The 16,057-nt window shown below is 51.5% G+C and overlaps 5 protein-coding genes across 5 annotated transcripts; 2 read left to right on the top strand and 3 right to left on the bottom strand.

The window, feature by feature from the left end:
• Positions 1–335: 335 nt before the first annotated feature.
• On the top strand, positions 336–1,301 carry CkaCkLH20_10724 (uncharacterized protein; the record flags this gene model as incomplete). The annotated part of the gene is made up of 1 exon (XM_038893438.1): positions 336–1,301. One exon carries the CDS (start codon positions 336–338, stop codon positions 1,299–1,301), a length of 966 nt encoding a protein of 321 aa, XP_038741251.1.
• A 923-nt stretch (positions 1,302–2,224) lies between these two features.
• On the bottom strand, positions 2,225–3,991 carry CkaCkLH20_10723 (uncharacterized protein; the record flags this gene model as incomplete). Its single annotated transcript, XM_038893437.1, has 1 exon — positions 2,225–3,991. One exon carries the CDS (start codon positions 3,989–3,991, stop codon positions 2,225–2,227), a length of 1,767 nt encoding a protein of 588 aa, XP_038741250.1.
• A 3,337-nt stretch (positions 3,992–7,328) lies between these two features.
• Positions 7,329–8,199, bottom strand: CkaCkLH20_10722 (uncharacterized protein; the record flags this gene model as incomplete). The annotated part of the gene is made up of 2 exons (XM_038893436.1): positions 7,329–7,390; positions 7,449–8,199. 2 exons carry the CDS (start codon positions 8,197–8,199, stop codon positions 7,329–7,331), a joined length of 813 nt encoding a protein of 270 aa, XP_038741249.1.
• A 2,059-nt stretch (positions 8,200–10,258) lies between these two features.
• CkaCkLH20_10721 (putative cytochrome P450) lies at positions 10,259–11,960 on the top strand (the record flags this gene model as incomplete). Its single annotated transcript, XM_038893435.1, has 4 exons — positions 10,259–11,078; positions 11,216–11,232; positions 11,288–11,462; positions 11,548–11,960. 4 exons carry the CDS (start codon positions 10,259–10,261, stop codon positions 11,958–11,960), a joined length of 1,425 nt encoding a protein of 474 aa, XP_038741248.1.
• Positions 11,961–12,184: 224 nt separating this feature from the next.
• CkaCkLH20_10720 (cytochrome P450 4A10) lies at positions 12,185–15,648 on the bottom strand (the record flags this gene model as incomplete). The annotated part of the gene is made up of 7 exons (XM_038893434.1): positions 12,185–12,926; positions 13,960–14,052; positions 14,106–14,269; positions 14,348–14,613; positions 14,710–14,875; positions 15,156–15,560; positions 15,604–15,648. 7 exons carry the CDS (start codon positions 15,646–15,648, stop codon positions 12,185–12,187), a joined length of 1,881 nt encoding a protein of 626 aa, XP_038741247.1.
• Between the last annotated feature and the right edge of the window lie 409 nt (positions 15,649–16,057).

Raw genomic sequence — 16,057 nt, 5'->3', positions numbered from 1 at the left:
AGTACGAGACAGAGCCAGAAAGGCAGAAAAACAATCGTTCTGCATCCAAGAAACTGAAAGTGTTTCTTGATTGCCTATCCCAATGGGGCGTCGACCACCGTATCCACCTTCATATCACATTTGCCTCATATGAGGACACGGAAGGAGACCGATTGGGAAATCCCGACGTGATAAGCCAGAGATACTTATACTCATACATTACGTTGGAAGGCTTGGAACATATGCCACGAGCTTTGTGTGTCCAAGGAATTCAAATCAACACCAGCCATTTTGACCGACGCCTCATTTCGACGAGCGCGCTTGCTTTAGCCGCCAAATTCCCTCGAGCAGACAGAATGACCACTGTATGGCACGAGCCTTACGGCTTCAAGTGGTTCCGGCAAACCATGCGGTACGATTTGATCAGATCGCTGAAAGCATTTTGCCCGCCTACCACCTTACGCACTTTGGTGTTGCAGATCGGCAGTCCTTCCGTTGACATCGCCGAGGATCCGCCTCTTCCCGCTACTGAGGATGGCGGAACCACGGATGCACTTGGGTCCGCTTTCCACCACGCTGTTGCTTGCATTGGCAACCTTGAACACTTGGTGTTCCACGGGGAGGTGGATGATTCCTTCTTTTGGCCGTACTCAACGGATAAGCCAGAGCCTTTCTGGCAATCCCTGAAAACCTTGACAATCACAATGGACCTCACCTTACCATCGGGGGATCTCTACTTCAGAGATGAGTTCTACGACCGATGTGTGAGGGCGTCCAAGAACCCCTGGGTCACCTCCAAGTGGCCTGAGGAAACGGGGTCTCTTCCACCAGGTTACGGTGACAAACCTGCATCCAAACAGAGTGTGGAACGGTTGAGTGAGATGGAAGGAAGGCAGAGAGAAATTCAGGTCTACGCCATTCCCGATGGTTATAACGATCAGCTGGACTCGGACGATGAGGACGCCGTCGCCCCGAAAGTCCACAAGCTGTCAATGGTGAACAGACCAGCCATGACTACGCTTCTGGAAGCGATTATCAAGTCTGTGGCACAGATGAAATCACTTGAGCATCTGCGGCTTGGTGGAGTGAGACGAGATTTCTGGGCCATGGAATTCAACGCACCAGGGATTCGCAGTGATCTGGACCGATTTGTCGACACTCAGGAGCACGACAACCCACTGGCGTACGCGCGGGTGTACATGCGTCGTGTGATCTGGACACCTGATGACACGACCCTGGACAAGTTCCGCGAGATGGCGGTGCAAAAATACGGCCGCGAAGCAATCATCACATTCATTGATCAGAAACACTTGTTTCCTTAAGATGTACAGAACATGAACCCTCATTGGGACAGAATGCAGGGGACGGAAAGTACTGGCTGGAGAACCATGGGCGGCTAGCTGTAAAGTTGAAGAGGATCAACAGTCATTTGTTTGAACCCTCTAGTGCGGTTCTCCAATAAGTATCGATACTATTTCTGGTGTCTATGTACGTTTGGGTATCGTCTTCTTTCGCTAGGTAATATTGGCTGCTTACCGCACTTTTGTTGACCGTAACTTGCCTCACCGAGGCTTCGTGGGAGCAGCTGAGGTGCATATGCGGACCGGTCGTACGATGCGCCTAACATGTCATTGGTCTCCCTTTTCTGTAGGACTGACCAACAGACTCGCGTCACTTACAGATATTGGTCCAAGGATCGGCACCACAAAATATCACGCGTCATGAGCGTGAGGACTAGCCACAAATGAGATGACTCAAATGGTTGGAATATAAGGTCGCGGAGAATTTCTATTACAACCGTGGGCTACTTACAGACAGGGCATCCTATTGTATACTCAAGTATGCGAACTTCAATCACTTTCCTTGCGCCAAAAACGGAATGAGGACGTGATGAGTTGAAACTTTAGACCCTCTAGCAATAGTATCCTGCTCACATCTTGAATAGTGTGTTCGTGCAAACAACTGCCTCAACTCTGGGGCTTTCGACAATTGTTGTAAGAGCAAGGGGGCTCCTGGCGCTTTCTGCTGGAAATGAGACCTATCAATTATCACCACGGAAGACCAACGTCACATCTGAGATGGGAGGGAATTGCGCAATCATGCTTCAGTTGGAAAGGAAAACTATGTATACGTAATGATGAAGTGACCGTTTTTTACTTTGCTTCAACTTTCTTTTGGATTACTTATATGTACATCTACATCATCCACCTCATTAAAGCATTATCACATCTGTCACCCACAATCTCTACAGCATCAGTGCAAACAGACCCATCGCCAGCGCTCCCATGCTGACGGAAACCATGCTAGCATCGCTCTCGCCGGTCTGGGTAGCACCCGGGGCAGCAGTGCCAGACGCGGTTCCCGAAGGAGAGGTAGCAGTGCCGTTGCTCTGAACGATGCGACCCTCGATCTTGGCGTCAATGGGGCTCTTGGCCTCGACGTACTGGACAAGGACTTCGTCCTGGGTATCAAGAGAAACAAAGTCGGTCGTCGCAACGAAGATGTTGTCACCGCCGCCGGCAAGGAAGTCGAGCGTGACAACGCGGTAGTCCTTCTCGTCATCCAGGGCCTCGCCGGCAACCTCGACCGACACGAGCTTAGAGCCGTTGTTGCCCGAGGGGTTGTACTCGATCACGATGTTCTTGGACACCTGGAAGAAAGAGGTGATGGGCTCGTTGTTGAACTGGTTGACCTTGGAGACGGCGCCCTCGAGGACCTTGCGGACGTCGGAGCCCTTGTAGGTGATCTCGACGATGGAGTTGCCGAAGGGGAAGGAGGTCAGGACCTCGCCGCGGGTGATGTCTCCCTGGTCAATGGTAGCGCGGATACCGCCGGCGTTGATGAGGGCAAAGTCGGGCTTGGCGGAGTCGGAGTTGTTGAAGCGGTACTCGTACATGGCATCAGTCATGACGTTGCCGAGGAGGCACTCCTGCTTCTGGCAAGCGGTCTGGTCGAGCTCGACGTTGGAGACACCGACGACCTCGGCGGCGAAGGCCTCGAAGGGCCCACGCCACGACTCGATCTGGGCTTGGAGCTCGGGGTCCTGCTCAGTGGTGTTGGTAAGGTGGATCGGTCCGCCGTGGTAGGCCAGGACCTTGCCCTCGTTGTCGTAAGTGACGTCGATGTAGCCGACGTACTCGCCCCAGCGGTAGGCGGTGACGATAAAGACGTCGTCGCCGTCCTTGTTCTTCTTGATGGTCGGGTAGGGGCCCTCGGCGTCCTCCATGGAGCCGAGAAGGGTGTGGGAGTGGCCACCCATGATGAGGTAAAGGCCGGTTGTTTGTTCGGCAAGCTTCTGGTCCTCCTCGTAACCAATGTGGGTGAGAGCGGCGATGCGGGTGATGTTGGTGGTGGACTTGATGTGGTCAATCGTGGACTGCACCGAGCTGACGACGTCCAGGAACTTTGTGCCTGCGCCGGGAGAAGAGATACCGGGGGTGGTGGGTGTGGTGACACCAATGACAGCAAGCTGCTGCTTGTCGAAGATGTGGTAGGGCTTGATGGTCTTGTTGAGCTTCTCGTTGTCCGACACAATGTTTGCCGAGACGATGGGGAAGGTGAGGTTCTGCAGGAAGTCGCCGAGCTCATCGTCACCGCCGTCGAACTCGTGGTTACCAAGGGTCATGGCATCGAAACCGAGCTGATTGATGGTCTCGGCGATCTTCTCGCCCTTGTAGAAGGAGTAGAAGAGGGTTCCCTGGAACTCGTCACCGGCATTGAGCCAGAGGGAGTCGTTGTACTGGGGGCGCAACTCATCGACCGTGTGCTTGATGCGCGCATAGCCGCCGTAGCATCCGCGCTCAGGGCGAGTGCAGTCGGTGCCGGAGGAGGAGTACTCGTCGAGGTGGGCGTGGACATCGTTGACGTGGAAGAAGGAGATGTTGTAGTTGCCTTCGGCATCGATGCCGCGCTTGGAGAGACGAGAGGAGTAGAGGTGGTCGCCGTCTTGCTTCTCCGGGGTCGCGAGAGCGGCGCCGGCGAGGGCCAGCAATGTCGGGATGGATTGGCGCATGTTGGGTTGTCGGGATTCTCAGCAGCACGGCGGAAGAGGACTGGAAAGAACGATTGAAGATGCAATTGAGCTCTTTGGATGCGGAAGGCAATAAAGACTCCGCGATGCAGCAATTGACGATGCGCCACACAAAGGACGAGGGGAGAAGGGGAGAACTTCGGCACGCTGACGTCGAAGAAGAAGCTCTCGTCAGCTCGAGGGTGAGCTTCACCGGGTCATTATATATGAATTTCTTTTTCTGCGACCCAGGCCATCAAAAAACCTGCCGATCTCTGCACCTTGTCACGGGCGGATTGCGACGGTGGCACGGGCAACCAGCAGAAAGTGCACCACTGCTCCCGGGTCCTGCATGCGAATCGACCTTCTCGAGAAACCTGAGTGGCCGGACGTGCTCGCTGGAAGCTTCTTGGGCTAGTAAGCCAAGACTTTAGCAACGGTCAGTGAAGCCGGGAATGCAGCTTCTTTGGTGATGATGTTGCATTTGCCAAGAGCCTCACGCAGATGAGGGGTGCGATACACGTGTGGGAGTGGTTCAGATGATTGGCTTATCAGCGGCTCCTTTGCCCTTTTTGACGTTGGAGGAGGGACGGGGAAGGGTTGACTGGGGTTCACGGCCGGAGATGGGAATTGTTGGTGCGAACTTTTGGTGTGGCGAGTCGTGGCCAATCTGCGGTCTGCTAATCGTCACGGTCTTTCATCAGCTCGTTCGAGGTTCCTGAAGGGTGACCGAAGGATGTCTTGCCGAGACGATGAATGTCTTGGGACGCAGTGGTCGTTGTCTGTGGCTTTCCGTCCACTCCCAAGCCAAATGAAAACCGTTCAACGATATCAATAAGTCGTAGAACGTTGAGAATACCCTGATGGAAACAACGAACATGCGGAGCAGCTTCAATGCCCACATACCGTTTCTTAAGTTGCACATGTTAGCGCCGTGCCAGTGCTTCGGTAATACGACGCCGCCAGGGTTGTGATCCAACATCTCCAATGTATTGTATTGTAGGTACATCTCGACTGTCCTTCTCTTTTGATGCAAGCTCGAAAGCCCTGGGTCTTACTCTGAAGCCTCAAGCCGCTCACATGATAGGTACTGCTGTGAAAGGAAGAAGAGCTCCCAGAACCAACCCCGGCTCGCGGCCGTCCGCCCGGTAAGCATCCTTGATGGCCGGTGGGGTAGAGCGGAGGAAAACAAATAACGTTAATCCATTCGGCGTTCCTCCCCATCTGTGCCTCCAAACTCTGCTCTGATAACGATGGGGTTCTAGGCCGAAGACGGAAGGTGAGTTGCCGACAGCGCTGAGCTCCGCTCGGCCAAGGGAGACGGCCCAGCTGCGGTTCCGGCCTGGAGCGTCGGCCAGGTAATTACGGATACTGCTGTTCGCAAGGCACGTGTCGCGTCCAAGCCGCTGCGACTGTAGATAAGAGAGAGTTCTGAAGCGTGGCTATCGGTGATGAGCTACCTTTCTTGGGCAAGAGAGCACGCGAGCGTATCTTGATGCTGGAAGCCTTGGTTCAACGAGATACTGGACATGTTCATACTGGTCTTACTGGTCTTACGGATCCTATCGGACGTCGCCGAGTAGCGGCCTTGCACGTCGATGTTCTGTGCCGCCGGACGCTTCAGGGCGGCACAGCATGATCTTGCTCAGGTGCCTTCGATCGGCGAGACTGCTTGTACAGCGTCAACTCGAATTTCAGAGTACAGATACCGGGCTGATCAATGTGCTGGTGTACTTCAGCCTTCATCGAGCGGTCGAGCCAACTGTAGTGACATTATTGTTGTGTGTTTGATTCTTGGGGTCTGGTGTGAGCGCCGAAGTCAATGAGAAACTGCACTTTAGCGAGTTTCTCACCGAGATAAGCTGTAAGAGCAGAGCGACCGGCACTGGCCACTCGAGTTATTTGGGACGGGACATTCATGAATCTACAGTGAGACTGGGATCAAAAATGATGTGCCCATGGAACTTTGCACTTTTCATTCGTTTCATGGTCAGAATTCATGTGCATTCGATGACGGTAATGAGGGAGGGGAAAGCGACCTGCTATCTTTTTTATCCGGTTGTCAAGGACTCGTCTACCCCGAAAGCAGAAAGAGATCCGGATCAATATTTTCCGACACAACTCATGGTGACTACAATTCACTTAAGAGAATTCGCAAATGAAGAAAAAGAATGAGCTTTATCAGGTCATGCTGACAAAATCGATTGTCCTTCTTCAGCATTGGCCTGCTGTTCATGTGTGATTCATCATGACGGCAGGTTTCCATGAAACCCCGCCCCTCAGATGCCATGATGTGACACTAATAACGCTTTTCACGCAAAATAAATCTCATGAGCTTCCTACTCTCAATTTCTATTTGAAGCGATGAGTATCTGAAGGGTTCTAGTCCGTTTTGAATATTGAATTCACCGTTGCCACCAATAAATGAGTGCAATGTCTAGTACTTGTAGTCTTCCTCATGTGCCAATTATCAAAAATCCAGCGCCGGGTTAGCGCCGGGTTAGCGCCGGGCCTCCGTCGAAGGCCCCACCCATCAGGAACTTAGGTTATGTCTCCTCACGAGGCCACATCCCTTTTGCTCGAATGCGCCTGTTCCGGCGACTGCTACGCGCCCGTACGCATGGCTTGGGTGCACGGTGAATTAGTGTTTATCTCTGCTCAGCTGTGGCTTCGCTCATGGTCATGAGAAGTGAGTGAAATCGGCAGTGAGAAGAGCCTTCCAACATTCAAGTTGACGCCTCTCATATTGAACCGTATGAATCTTGCATCGTCTCCAATACATATACTGTAATAGTAAATACTGATGCATTCCTTGGTTCATTCAAAGCTACTTTCATAATAGGCAAAATAGTATGAGTTTTCATTGGCTTAAGTGAGTAAAATGGAGCGGCGCGACCTTGAAGAGACCGCAACGCTATGATCTAAAGTGCATGTATTGGGTTTGAATCATGAAAGCAAAGTCTTCTAGAAATACGTCAATATGAGAGACTTGACATTGATTTCACGGCCCGTCGGCTTGAGATTCACTCATTCCGCCACCTCAGAATTCACACAGCGAGTCGATATGAACGCTCATCTCACAGATGTTAGAGCCCCAGAGCTCAGAAGTAAGGTTAAATGGTAGAAGGCTATGTAAGAAATGAGAATCATCTTTCCATTAACGCTATATCAAAACATAACATCTTGTTTGTGAATGATGTTTGGTATCTTATTATCGTAGTCTATTCACGCTACAAGAATACGAAGCATTAGGGTGTGGTTTGCTTGGCCAGAAGAGTTCGATCAAGGTCATCTCCGGATTCTCTGCGACAGGAACGCCAACCATCTGGTTTTTATTATTTCAAATGCCCCAGCCAGTTCCGATCGGGAATTCCTTCGTGTCATACTGTAAGACGTGTTTGACTGTGAATGTTGTCAGCCTTGCTTGTGAAGGATTCAGAGTCATCCAGTGGGAACTCACCTTGGGCCCAGCTCAACGGCTCAACCTTGGACATGGCGATCTCCCGCCACAGACGCAAACACCAAGTTGCAACAAGCGCATCTCTCTTATCACGAGCCATAGGGATGACGATTTGCAGCTTGTAAATGCCATTTTCTGCCGTCTCATGTGCAACAACCGTGTCGCCATCGGTCTTATCTCGCCATTCGTGCCGCCCCTCTCCACGTTTCTTGGCTTCAAAGACCTTCTCTCCAGCCTCCAACTCGGCGTTGACTTTCGCTTTCGTGACGCGAACGGCGCGTACACCTTTTGAGGTTACATGGTTGTAGCTTTGCAGTCCAAGGTTGGCCAGACCGCTTCGCGAGACACACTCGAGATGGTAGGGCATTGACGAGTACATGATGTTCGGGTCGCGACGGAGATCAAAGATGTGCTTCTTACGAGACGTGATACGGGGGCCTGGGTTGGAGGCATCTTCCTGGGGTCGCTCGCTGACCTTATGTTCGTATCGGTAAAAAGAGACTTTGGTGTATGATTCGCGAAGATGACCGACGGCGTAGGTCAGTTCGTAAAGGGGCGGTGTGGCTGCGGCGCCGGCGTTAAAGATTGTTGTACCGGCCAAGAGGAGTGTTCCGGCAGGGACCAGGTCCTCCTTTGAGCTGGGGGAGCCTTCTCGATACGATGGAGGAAGATCCCCGGTTGGCGGCAGCAATGAGTCCGGTCGATAGGTCGGAGGGGCCGACTCCTCGAGCTTGTCGATTTTCGTCGTCATCGTTAAAATAAGTCAGAGAATAGTTGACGTTTTTGCTTTGGTGCGGATGGTAATGGCGGTTCGGAATGTGATAAAGGGAACGCGAGGAAGTAGGTGAGTTCGCCTATGTCTATTTGATGTCTTCAAATGAGAATGAGGACGATGATGTAGCGAGGAAGACGTTCATTTAAGGCCGACTGGATGCCGCGGAGGGTAATTAAAGGCGGGTAAAAATGGACATTGGAAAGCGAGACCACCTTATGGCGGATTGCTGTCTCGTAAGCAGATGCACCTTCTTTCAACCGTCATTTGCGTACCTGCTTCGCCGCGAGTGAAGTTGGGAAAGATCTGCCCAGTGACGCCATTTGTCTTTGGATAAGCCGACGGGTACCACATTGTGGATGTTCTTGAGGCAAGAGGATTGGATTGTTAACGACTGCCTAAATCCCACGTTCAAACGTGTTGGGCGCAGCCTGCTTGAGGATCTGCACGAAGGCGGCCGCCGGTATTCGTAGGGCTTTTGGATCTTGAAAAGCTCCGAATACTGCACCTATTCGTCGAAGTACGTGGCATTTACTGGGGCATCAACGGCACTAGTGTAGTTCCCGTCACATCGGCCTTGCTCCGATGTGGCTACATTCCGACAGCTAAGCAGCTAAGCACACAGCCCCATGATACTTGCAGGGGCCTTTCAACGGCCTCAAAAGCAATGAATCAGCAATGAATGACCGGAGGTGGAAGTGACAGGGCTGAACGACGAGAGATCAAGGGTTGCTCAAGACACTTACCAACTGAGACAGAGGGCTGATAGCGTAAGATGTATCACTTACACTAAGCTTTATGTTCAAAATACATTCCGATCGACAAAAGTAGACAACCGAAGCTAATGGGTCAAGTGCCTCGCTTTGCCTCAAAACTGAATGATTAGATTTGCATCATTTCTAGTTCTTTCAAGCCAGAAACATGAGACCGTCAGACTAAGTAGCTTTTGAAACTTAATCTTTATACCAAACAAGGCGTGAGGGTCATGGTTTCACTACTAATATTGTGTTGGTCTCGTCTGGAGTTGAATATTGCTACGATTTATGCCATGGAGTATCTGTCCAAAACTTCACATCAAATCATTTTCCTGCTGAAGTTGACTGCTGGACATCCACAGTTCATGAAATCCAGCCCACAGGTAGAGGAGAGGGGTCTACAACTATTGCTGCAAGGAAGTTAGTGAGATCTACGTGATATCTTCAATAGCCGAGCTTTTAAATGGGACCAAAGTTCGCCATGGCCGAAAAATGCGACTTTGCGGGTCCAGGCAACAGTCAAAATAACACGGACGAAATACTCAAAGCCTGCTACGGATGACCACTGTTGTAACTGAGCAGAGACGTCTGATGTGTGTTGTTGATGCAGTTGCCTTCCTCTCTATGGACGACGCCCAGGCGTCATCGCTGTCCATAATTGTTGCTGGTTGATGAGCTGAAGAACTGCAGCTAAAAGGGAGGAAAGAAAGGGGAGAAAAAAGACGTGTTGAACCTTACATAATTCTGTGTTTCTGATTCTACGAATATTGCGACATCAGGTAGGTCAACGTAGACATCCTTCACCTCATGCAAGGACGGACCGGTGATTAAACGATTCAACCACCACAACCATAACCAGCAACAATGTTGCAATCCAATGCCCGCTGCGCAATAAAATGTAGCAACTCTTAATTCTATGATCCATCTGATGTCTCGTGTCTTGCTATATTTAAAGATTGTATGTTTAGCTATGAAGGGAACCTTACATAGAAGTACCGAGCGCACTCAAATTACCCGAGTCTGTTTCCACGCAACAACAAAGTTTATTATTCTCCGGACTCTCCTCTATTTCTCTGCCAGGATCGGTTTCTCTGCAGGTTATACAGGCGTTCACAGGAGAACACACATCGTGGGGACTGATATCCCACTCTCTCAAATCCGCAGCGATGGTCATCATGGCTTTCACATTTATTGGCGCTTCTCTAGTGAGCAGCATAGGCATGCTTCTATTTCTCTCCATATGTTACATGACCGGATGTTGGCCCTTTGGCAGACGCCCTACCATGAGCGTCCCAACGGTTTCTCCCCGCCCCGACGCACCTTTTGACTTCCAATCACTCATGCTTCAAGGCTATTTTGAGCACCCAAACAAGCCATTCAAAATCGTCGGGCCAACGTCGGATCTCATATTGCTACCCAAACAATACGCCTCGGAATTGGGGACGTACAGCTCCCAACAACTCAGCTTCGGGTCAGCCATACATGATTTCTGGATGTCAAAATACACCACCTGGAGGTATCATTTGGACGATGAGACTGGACGTCAAACGCTCATGGGAAGTCTTAGACGAGACGGCCCACATATTGTTTCCGCCGTCGATGAGGAGATCGAACGGGGTTTTCAGGAATGGGAAGACCGATACTTCCAGCCAACAAAGGAAAAGATCTTTGTCAACAGCGACGCATCCCATGACGGCTGGACCGACATCTCCATGAACCCATGTCTTCGGCCGTTGGTCAACCAAGCCTTTGGAAGGGTCCTAGTCGACGCACCGTTGTGCCGTGACGTGGACTGGCTTAACGCCGCGAGCGGGACCGGCATAAAGCTGATGTTGGCGGCTCGAGACCTCCGCGGACTGCCTGCGTGGTCGCGACCCGTCCTCAAGCATTTCCTACCTAACTACCGCAACCTGATGGCAACGCGGAGAACGATCGCCGAAAGGACGGTGCCGCTCGTGAAGGCGCGTCTGCTGCAGGACAGCGGCCTGGAAGAGAAGCCACACGACATGATCGGCTACCAGCTGCAACATTCGAAAGGATGGCGGGCTACGGATGTCGACTTTCACGTTGGCCAGATCTTCGATAACGTGTTTGCTGGAGATAGTAAGTGCTATATGTTCATCCGTGAGCCCTAGCCAATTTCCTGTGAAAGTCTCGGCGTAATCTCTTCGCTTACGGGCTTATTTGCGTCGCGCTATCATGTTGCCCCAGCAGCGGACTTGCTAACATCAACCCAACAGATCAGATTGTGAATGCCGTGAGTTGGAGGTGGAAGGTGAACCCGATCTTTCGTTTCGACTAACGATATCCAGTTGTTACAATGCGCTTACGATTTAGCAGCATTACCCGAATACCAGCAGCCCTTGCGCGACGAAGTCCGCAGTGTTCTTGGCCAGGGAAATGACATCACCTTGGAAGCGTTGTCACGGATGCCAAAGATAGACAGCTTCATGAAAGAGGTAGTCCGTCTCAGACCAGGTACTTTGAGTAAGTCAGACCCAACTCGAGACCCTCAATGCACATGTGGCTTTCTCTGTACGGTTAGGAGCTAAGCGTTTCGTTCGCACCCCAGTTGTCATGGCCCGAAAGGCCCTTTGCGACGTCCAACTCTCCGACGGCCTCGTCATCCCGCGCGGCGTCACAGTAGCCATGCCGTCGTGTGCCATAAACCACGACCCGGCTATCTACGGGGAGGACGCGTCTGATTTCAAGCCGTTCCGGTTCGTCAGTAGCGACGATTCCACTCCCCCCGCTGCGGCCTTTGAGTCAATCTCCGGGCCGGGTCTCGACTTTGGACGCGGCAAGGCTCCTTGTCCGGGACGCTACATTTCATTGTGGACTATGAAGGTTGTGCTTGCGCGGTTCGTTCTGCGCTACGAGGTGAAGCTGAAGCCGGGATTGGATCGACCGAGAGACATTGCGGCTGGGGTGCACAGAATTGCAGACTTGAAAGGTAGTATGCTGATTAGAAAGGTGGTAGCATGAGCACGCTCATTTTCGGGAAGGTTGGGTATTGGATATTGGCTATTTGGGAATGAATACACGTGGAAAAAAACAGGCTTTGACCGAGACTCTGCGCTTCTTGTTGTTTTGTTGTCGATTATATAGGGTCACAGTAGAAACGGAATATTCTCTCCTTTGCGCCAAGCTCAAGCAAGAATGCATTGATCACAGTAGCTTTTGAGCTAACATGAGCACTGCATACCTATTTATGATACTTGAATACACTGATCAGTCTTACGTACCATGTCTAGAATGACAGACACCATCTTTTGAACTTGTCCATCCTCGGAAGGTATCTTGTGCCCATTGTCAAATTCCAAACAGGTCAACAAATCCCTATCAAAGGAGGTATTGAGAAGCCTGCTTTGACTCTGCCACTGATCCTGTTTTCCCACGACAGACAAGGTCGGCACCTCGATCGGCTGCTTGCCGGCGTCCCCGCCAATTGTCGGAAACCTTGCAGGCGGCCCAGTCCCGTTGATCAAAACCCCGAATCGGAAGCGATACCACGCAGGACAGAGGTCCTCGACGCTGTTGTCTTGCACAGCGAGAATACCCGCCACGACGGCCGCGGCGGAAGAAAAACCGAGGATACCGACGAAGCCGTCGCGGCCGTTCTCGCCGTCGGCGTCATCGTGACCGAATTCGTAGCGCAGATCTTCAAACATGTCGATAATGCCCGCCGCCATGGCTGCCGATTCGGCAAGGTCGTCCTCCTCAGTCGTAAAGTCCCGGCCTTGGACGTCCCGCGGATCGTTAGGGCACCAACGGTAGAAGGGCCCGCAGTCGTCGAAGAAAGGTGACACGCCGTACCCCGGATCGCATTCGAACGGCCCGGTTGCGTAGATAAGTTCTATGCCATGGGACTCCAAGGCACGTCTCAGATGCCGCGTTTGAGCCGCGAACACCATCGCGTTTGTCCCGTCGCCGTGGAGGCAGAGAATGCGTCTGGGTAACATTGTCTTCCAAAGCACCGCGCGGTAACTTCTTGGGGGGAGTAGTTATCTTCCGAGGACTCTCAAATACAATTGTAAACAGCAGCTGGACACAGTCAGCTTCCGTGTTCGTCTCGGCGGGGAGGTTTAAGTGTGGTGAGATACGATGAATACCGCAAAGTGAATCAGGAAGTGGTCATGAGCCAGGCAAAATCCAAATTTTTCCAAGCATCTTTTTTGTCGATTCAAACACGAAGAATCGGGATGTTTTCCATGTGTACAGTCATGATAATTGCCCGAATGTGGCCTTAGTCGACACCGGAAAGGTTAAATGTGGAATGCTATCGCACACGAATTTCGTCTGAATCACAACAACCCTGCACATGTCAAGGGCCTGGTAAAAATAAGTTTTAGTCAGGCTCAAGGGTATTGAACGCGTTCAAGGCAATTCTGTCGTTTGACGAGAATGGAAGATCACGGTAATTATCACCTTACTATCGCGAAGAGTTGCTACCTTTTAGCATGTTCACGATACCTTGAAATCCGGAGATCTCGTCCAACCGGATATCAACATGTTGAAAAGTAGACCTGTAGTGTTGCGTGTATGCTATGAGGTAGGCCCAAAATTGACGGCTGATATCCTGTTGCATCGAAATTTAGTTTATTTATGTTCACTCTAAACGAGGGAAATCCAGTGTCTTTCTCCAGCAGACGGGGTGTTCAGCTGGGCGAAGCCTAGCAACTTGCCTCAGTGTGATGGAGGCGACTTGTAGTGGAAGTCTATAAAGCAGATCGTCACGTTGGTTAGAGGCCAAATTTTGAGCCCGGATCATGCACACTGCACATGAGATGAGCCTTTGACTCATGGTACTCGGAGGGATGGTGAAGTTGGCATTTTGGAGTCTATATAGGCTGTCATATAAAATCCAGTCAACTCCCAACAAAAACATTTCCCCTCTCCGCGCCTATCGATTCAAGCTTGGCATGGACGATTGGCAGGGCTGAGCGACACTTCAAGTGGTGAATCCACCAGCAGCGTCACATACTCTCTTGTCTTGATTTCCGTACTGTCGACGGCAACCGGTTGGAAGTTATACACCACACTCGCGATGGCTACTCGCTGCATGGCTAAAGTCAAGCTATGTCATGCTCAGTCAGTACACACCCTTCGTGTATATCTGCAAGAACTCACTTCTGCCCTATGCACTGCCGGGTGCCTCTCGAGAAGGGTTGAAGATGGGCCTCCATCTTGGCTGTGTGTTTCGGCGGTAACCATCGCGTGGGATCATAACGCTCAGGGTTGGGGAAGACCGTTGCGTTATAACATCCGTAAAAGGCTGAAGTGGCGACAACCGTCTGCAAAACACCCTCAAATTAGCATCTCGACTATCATCAGACCCTCGTACATCGATGAACTGGGTAAGAGAGACATACCCCGGCGGGAAAGTGTGTTCCGTTATAGTTCCAACCCTTTGCAGGGACAACTCGGGGCATGTGGCCACGAATGGGGCAGGATACCCGCAGGCCTTCTTTGAGAACTGCGTTGAGGAGAGGTAGCTGAGCAAGCGCTTCGATGCGAGGGGACGCTTCCTCGGTCTCCATGACCGGCCGTAGTTCGTCTTGCAACTGCTGCCACAGGTCTGGATTTCGTGCCAACCAGTGGATGCCGATGGATAGAGCGGCTGCTGTCGTATCGGCTCCTGTAATGGCGGTTTCCAATGGTCAGCCGCGCAGAAAGGAATGTATCGTCTTGTTACGGACAGCTTCTGTCATGGGGGTTGTCCCGGGGCACCTACCAGCTGCTAGAATCACAATCCCGTCTGAAATTATTTGCCCGTCCGACGGGGTGTAACTGCGTTTCTCTTGCCACCGGGAGGAGATGAGCTCAGAGAATACACAAGGGACAACTTCGCCAGCGCCGTTCAGGGCCGCTCTGTTTTCCTCCAAGGACTTCCTGGTGTACTAGACGTAGGTCTCAACGTTACTCATGAACAGCGGCACGCGGAAGCGAAATACCAGAAGGCTGTGTTACCTGTCCTAGTATCTTGTTTGGCACAAGCGATGGCACCAATGGCGCGATGTATGGAATTATGGCTCGTAAAAAAGGGATGTGCTGGAACTATAAGATTGATGGACCAACGGACGTCAGCTCAGCCGCCAAATAAAGCCACGTTAGGTACTGCCTAGTTGAAACCAATTGGCCGCTTGGGAAAAGAAACGCAGAAAATGGGGCACGACGTACGTATGTCACGCTCTCGGCTGCCGAATCAAATATCTCGAATAGCTCCGAGTGGAAGCTGGATAGGCTGTCGGCGCAGTGCCCGAATGTCCAAGTCGTAACGACATCCAAAGCGAAGCTGCGGAACGCCGTGTTGAGACCTACGGTAACGGTGGTAGACTCGGAGTATGCATCCTCGCGCCTCTGGTCCGCTGCCAGGTACTTGCGCATGCCTTGCACCATGGCGTTGCATCTGTCCCACACAAGTTGCTGCGCGTCCGGCGCGGTGACTCTTGTCTGTGAAAAGGCGGGTGTAAGGAGGCGAGAATGGGCAGTGTGCGTGCCAGGGTCCAGCTCGGTGAAGATGCTGTATGCTGGAGAGCTTCTGAAAGCTTCGTAATGGTACGCCGGCTTGACCCACGGGTTATTCTGGGAGTAGATAACATTGTTGGCGTCTACGTCATCGACTGACACTTCGTTTGGCGATATGCGAACCAGTGGGCCTGAGGAGGTCCATGTGAATAAACATTCTCAAAGAAGACGTGAAGATACTGAGGAGCAAATTTTTGCATGACGAAGGAATCCTCTCCCGTACCCACCTAGTTTCCGATGGAGATCCCGGATGTGATTGTGAGGGTTTCCAGAATAGTCGTGATAGAAAAGCCATAATCGAGAAAGCTTGGCCCAGAACGGACCTGGCACGCGTCGGAGGGGGTGGAAAAAGACATTGTAAACGGAGCGCAGAGACGCGTAGGTGAACAGAAGTACGAGGAGAGCCACCGTATATCTCATCAGAAACAGTTGGACATCGTTGATCGCCATCATTACGGCCATGTTGTTATTCTCGGATCGTAGGTACTGCGAAATGATGGTATCATATCATTTTACTGGGTAAATCAGACAGTGGAATAGACATATTGTTGGCA

This window comes from Colletotrichum karsti, assembly GCF_011947395.1.
Source record: "Colletotrichum karsti strain CkLH20 chromosome Unknown Scaffold42, whole genome shotgun sequence".
Taxonomy (NCBI): Eukaryota; Fungi; Ascomycota; class Sordariomycetes; order Glomerellales; family Glomerellaceae; genus Colletotrichum; species Colletotrichum karsti.
The sequence above is the reverse complement of the archived record's forward strand: the minus strand, read 5'-3'. Positions and strand labels throughout refer to the sequence as shown.